The sequence below is a fragment of the Myxine glutinosa genome, chromosome 5 (assembly GCF_964187855.1).
Source record: "Myxine glutinosa chromosome 5, kmMyxGlut1.1, whole genome shotgun sequence".
NCBI classification, from domain to species: Eukaryota; Metazoa; Chordata; class Myxini; order Myxiniformes; family Myxinidae; genus Myxine; species Myxine glutinosa.
The window spans coordinates 178,466,187-178,472,186 of record NC_136265.1 but is presented as its reverse complement, the minus strand read 5'-3'; the positions used below and the strand labels follow the sequence as shown (position 1 = coordinate 178,472,186).

The following is a 6,000-nucleotide window of genomic DNA, read 5'->3' as shown; positions in this document are numbered from 1 at the left end:
TCCATGGAGGTCGTGCCTGCAAGCTCTGGAAGTTTCCCCGGGTCGGATTTACCCACAGCACCCTCTGATGAACCCGCGGTGGCCATTTTGTACAGAAACGACAAACGAAGTTTGAAAAGATTTCAGCGTTGGAACAGAAGGGGGCGTGTCCAATAGCCTCTGATCTGTATGGAAGGGGCCATTTATTTTGAAATACAATTTATTTCCTTCAAACCTCAAAATTGAGAAAAAAATTATTTCCTTCAAAATTTCCCTTCAAAGGCTGGAAAGGGTGTTAATGCGAATGGTTCGGTGGATGTGTGGAGTATCGTTGAGAGAATGAATGAATGAATGATCGTTTAAAGGCCATTTTCCCCACTAGAGTGGGGGTTAGCCTTGCGGGCCCCATGACAATCATGGTTCCCTTTTTGAGGCAATGTTTTTATGGCCGGATGCCCTTCCTGACGCCAACCCTTAGTCGCCTCTTACGATGCGCAGAGAAACGGTGTACCTATTCTAAACCGGGGATGGATGCTGTGAAGAGAAACAGGTTGAGATGGTTTTGTCATGTGTTGAGGAAGGATGAAAGTGACTGGTTGAGAAGAGTGATGGAAATGAATGTAGAAGGAAGTAGAGGACGGGGAAGACCGAGAAAGACTTGGCTAAAGGTGGTGGAAGAAGAAATGCGGGCAAGGGGAGATGCAGAAAATAGGGCAAAATGGAGAAGATCGTCATGGGGACCGCAAAGCTAACCCCCGCTCTAGCAGGGAAAATGGCGTTAAAATGCCTGTTGTTGTGTTTGTCTTCAAACGAATTTCAAAAATGACCATATTTCTGGGTCACCCTGTATAAAAAGGGTTATGATGGGCCAGAACAAAAACCACTCTGACATTTTAAATCTGACATCGCCAAAGGCCTTCATGCACTGTTCGACGAACATGGATCTGTGCTTCAACCATGAGCACTTTGGGAAAATAAATAAATGGTAGGATTCATCCATTTGCTCTTGCTCTGCCAAGATCCGAGAGCATGTGACCTGCATCATCCCAATGTCCACCGTGGTAGAGACTTTGGATTTTTAGGTTTTACAAATTGTTTATCTGACATTGTCTGCACTGTGGTCCATACATCTCTTCCGAATAAAGAGCATGGCCTAGCAAAAGAAAAACTGAAGTCAAACTGCAGAAAAATCTTTAATTTGTCATAATTTTTGGCTTTTGTCACAAATAAAGTGTAAAACAAAATGTATAAATAATAACTGCCGACTATCCGATGAACTGCGGAGCATCCGTGGCTGATGTCACAAACCCAGTGGTCTTGAAGTAAAATAAAACGATGCTCTACATGATGAACACTGGGCAGTGGAAGAGTTCAGTGTTCCTAAGAACGAGTAACACACATTTGACTCGAGGGGACTTCCTCAAAAGTCTGCACGCTTGAGGCATCAAATTATCAGAGTCCGACACATCAAAGAAAACTCCTTTTTACAGAGGCCAACAGAGTGACAAAAACAAAGTCAAAGCTACATCATACAAAATTACTTTGAGATAAAGAAACTAAAAAAAAAAAAAAATACAAAGTGTAACCAAGAAGTGATCTCAACAGACACAACCCACTTCCACCGACCCCCCCAACCCCCCCCCCCCCCCCCCCCCAAAAACCAAAATAAAATAAAAACAGGAAATAGAAAGTTCCCCAAATCAGAAATGACTGTTTACAAGTACAGACTCAAAACAGTAAATGTGTTTGGACAAGAAGAATGAGTGAATGAATGAATTTTTAGCATATGCCAATGAACAGTGGGTTGTTATGTTCTCAACTCAGGAAGAACTCGATACCTGGACATGCTCAGGTAACTCTCAGAATTTTCATACACACGTGGGGTTTCCATCCACTGGTTGAGAAACAGAGTGCGTTGATAAACCCCCAGAATGCAGTGCAATTTCTCAGTCGCACAAGATGAGGTCATCGTCGCTTTGCAGCGCCACAGCATCCGAATCGGAGTGCGTGCGCTTCCGGCCAAATCCCTGAGGAGATGGGGTGCCTTTCCGCTTCCCATCCGTCGCTTCCTCGCCATCGTTTCCATCAAGGTCGATCGGGGTGTTGCTCTGCCCTGGAGCTGCGACGCAGAAAAAAAACATACAAAAATTATTACAACGATAATCTTCACACAATAGTGCTGTGGAAGGAAAAATCGCAAACAAACAACAACAACCAAAAACGAAACGGAGAATGAATCTGAATACTTAGGGAATGTGAAGAGGAGGTCGAAGGTCGAACTGCCTGTGCACCGTTGGCCTTAGTGGGAGTGGCATCAGTTTTTGGTATAGGAGCGCAGGTGGGTGCATCCCCCAACACCTCAAAGTCAACGTCAGGAGAGAGGTCTTCACTGGAACGGGTAAAGAAAGTACATCAGATAGCTCAGAACGAGTACGCTTGGGTAAGTGTGAGGATAAGACCGACAACGCTTGGATACGTGTGAGGAAAAGACCGACAACGCTTGGATACGTGTGAGGAAAAGACCGACAACGCTTGGATACGTGTGAGGAAAAGACCGACAACGCTTGGATACGTGTGAGGAAAAGACCGACAACGCTTGGATACGTGTGAGGAAAAGACCGACAACGCTTGGATACGTGTGAGGAAAAGACCGACAACGCTTGGATACGTGTGAGGAAAAGACCGACAACGCTTGGATACGTGTGAGGAAAAGACCGACAACGCTTGGATACGTGTGAGGAAAAGACCGACAACGCTTGGATACGTGTGAGGAAAAGACCGACAACGCTTGGATACGTGTGAGGAAAAGACCGACAACGCTTGGATACGTGTGAGGAAAAGACCGACAACGCTTGGATACGTGTGAGGAAGATAAATCTCTTTTGCAATCGACCGACAATGTGTACATCAAAGGCAATTGTGGACTGACGCAATGGAGAAAACAATTCAGGCCTATAGAGTGCATCCCACATTACATTACCAAAACATACAAAACTTTTTATATCAATTTCTTCGGAATCGTACTGAAGTACCTATGGATTCAGCGATTTTTCAACGATTTTTGTGAGGAAGAAAAAACAAAATGGATTTTTCATTCGGCGATGTGTTTTTTTTTTTTACATTTTATTTTAAAGATAAACTCATGAAGTAAAAATCACAGGTCCAAACTAGAACGGCACAGGGTAGAGCGCACAACTCCGCCAGGCTGAAGTGGTTATGTTTTATATCACACCCATAGGCCGGACATACATACATCCAGACCTGAACCAAAATCTAATCAATTCGTTCTTGTCACACGCAAATCATCCACCAAGCACAAAGGTTTGTCCAAATCCGTCCAAAATGCTTTGAGATATCTTGCTGTATAATATCTTCCCTCACTCGATCTACACCTCGTTTGATCACAGCCTCCTCTTTAAATTCGGATTTGGATAAGATTTCCCAGTAAGGAAAATGTAATCAGGTGAAGTTTAATGTTTCTAAAACTCAATTTCTTCCCATCTCTCTCCAAAACTCCTCTGAACTTTCCAATCTCCTTTGAAAACTCAACAATTACACAATGCGATTCAACAAACCTACGAGGAATTACCCTAACTTCAAAGTTATCCTGGAATCCACACATTACACAAATAGCTGCCTCGAATAAACTAGAAGTCCTGTTCAGATGTTGACGATTCTTCTTCGATCAATAGTTGTTTCAACTATATAAAGGATTGATTCGTCCTTGTATAGAGTACTGCTCTCACATCTGGGGAGGTTATAGCTCCACATACTTCCTGGACAGAATTGAATCCAAAGTAATCCGACTTATCAACTCTCCCAATATGACCTCAAAACTTGACCCGCTCAAATTCTACAGCAAGGATGGCTCTTTCTCTTTTCTACAGATATTACTTCGGTTTCTGCTCCCAAGAACTTGCTGCTTGTGTATCTCCACCATTAGCGAGACCTCGGAATACCCATTAATTCAATGCCCATTAATTTTTGGGCCTTACCAGAAAGCCATAACCTCTCCTGGTCAACCATAAAGTTTATCAAAGCTGGTCTTCAAAGTCAGGTGCACACGAGGTATCTTGCATCACACAATGTCTTTCCACATCCCACAAACATACAAGGCCTTTGCGGTCGTTCAATCAATTTATCGTGTTGATGTCCCTACTTCACACGTCTCACTTATGGATGCGATTTAATCCATAGCTCTCTAAATGATCGGCATCTCCCGCAAAGGAGGAGAGACATGGTCTGTCGCTCTCATCAGACGCTTCGATGGTCGACACCTACTTAACCTATGGTCGTGCTCCGTTTTGTCTTTCATTTCTACATCCATCCTCACTCAATCCTCCAGAGAGGTGTGAGTGTTCTTAAAGGAACCTCCTCCTCGTTATCATTACAAATCTCAGCTTGTCACCTCCTCTTTGGTCCCCTCTTCTGCCAATTGCAGAACTAACTTCCCTTGTCAGTTCAATTTCACTCATGCCTCCAAGACTTAAAGATGGCAGGTCACTGCGATCTCACGTCATCGTCAATCTCCACTTACGATCTTTACTACCACCATTAATGTCCCCGTCCTCACTTCAAAAACCACCCTCTCTCTTGCAGGTTACCATGGTTACTTCGGTCTACCCTCTTTTCCAGTTCGTTCATTTCATTGTTCGTTTGCTTGTTGTGCTACTGCCAGTTTGTTGCACTTTCTACGCTGCATCACCTGGCTCTTTCACGAGACTAGATTTTGTAAACGGCAAATAAATCCCAAACATGTCACATATTAAATCAGCTTCCCTAACAATGCTTCCTGAGTGTCCAGATGGTATTACGTGTTACGTGCAATGTCTCAATCTGCCTGTAATTAATGTAGTAGCCTCGAGGAAAACTACTGTGCCAACCCAAACACACAACACAATCTACTTCACATCGACCATTGGGGATTTAAGAAAAAGCTAAAATTAACAAAGCCAAAAAGAATTAAATAATTTCACAAACCAAACAAATGGTATTTTGCAACTTTTTCTGGTTGAACGAACGCACGCACACACACCTCAGGCATTGCCAACTGAAGTATCAGTATACAGCAATATTGGCCTAAACGATGTAGAAATGAAGAAAATGTCCAAATACCAAGACCTCATGAATGGAGATCTATTTAGGTAGTAGGTTGGGGACAGCAACTGCTCAGGGTGGTACTATTGTTCGGACTTAAGAGCGTTAAAGTGGTGCCTGGAACCATCTTGCACTCTCCTTGTCAGGATTGCTGGTCTTACTTTGTCTCACTCAAACTATCGCTACCGGGCCTAGCTTCAACCCGTCTTTCTCGCAGACAAACATCATACACTTTTAATCACACACTTTTCTTCTCTTTTATTTAAGGCCTGGCCTCGAAGAGGGCTATACAGTCCGTGCCTGGAGCCTTCAACATTAAAAAAAATGAAACAAAAATATTTCTTTAAAACCATCCCTGGGAATATTACGACTGCAGTTGAAGGCTGTACGGGACTCGGTGACGATCCTGAAAAGAACCCTCGGAACAAAACTGTGAGGATAAGAAAACTTGAATTGATAAAGATTGAAACTTGTTTGATTGATAAAGATTGAAATTGAAACTTGATAAAGAAAACAAACTGGTCCATGAATCATGATCCCTTACTGAAACGGAGGTGGATACTTCGACACCTGGGAGGACTCCGTTCCACATTCTGAAACCCGCATATGGAGATAACAACCAGCGTGCACGAACGAACGAACAAACGAACGCGCGCACGCACGCGCGCGCACGCACGCACACACACACACACACACACACACACACACACACACACACACACACACACACACACACACACACACACACACACACACACACACACACACACACACACACACACACACACACACACACACACACACACACACACACACACACAATGTCGCTTTTCACTCCATGGTGAGTGGGCCAACCAAGGAGAAATTTGTACCCAATACCTGGTTTTGTGATTACTTTAAATGGAAATTATTAACCAAATATTC

At 43.5% G+C, this 6,000-nt stretch overlaps 1 protein-coding gene across 6 annotated transcripts in view; it reads right to left on the bottom strand.

Annotated features, from left to right (window-relative positions):
* Window positions 1–1,159: 1,159 nt before the first annotated feature.
* Window positions 1,160–6,000, bottom strand: part of UBA2 (ubiquitin like modifier activating enzyme 2) — a 73,916-nt gene continuing 69,075 nt past the window's right edge. For 5 of the 6 annotated variants that reach the window (XM_068115423.2, XM_078779161.1, XM_078779162.1 and 2 more), the window contains 2 exons: window positions 2,226–2,368; window positions 1,160–2,098 (listed from right to left, as the gene is read on the bottom strand). In XM_068115423.2, coding sequence (XP_067971524.2) covers window positions 1,926–2,098; window positions 2,226–2,368 — 316 coding nt within the window. In that variant the 3' untranslated portion in view covers window positions 1,160–1,925. Of the gene's footprint in view, window positions 2,099–2,225; window positions 2,369–6,000 lie in introns of those variants that run through there. The other variant, XM_078779160.1, reaches the window with a different exon arrangement.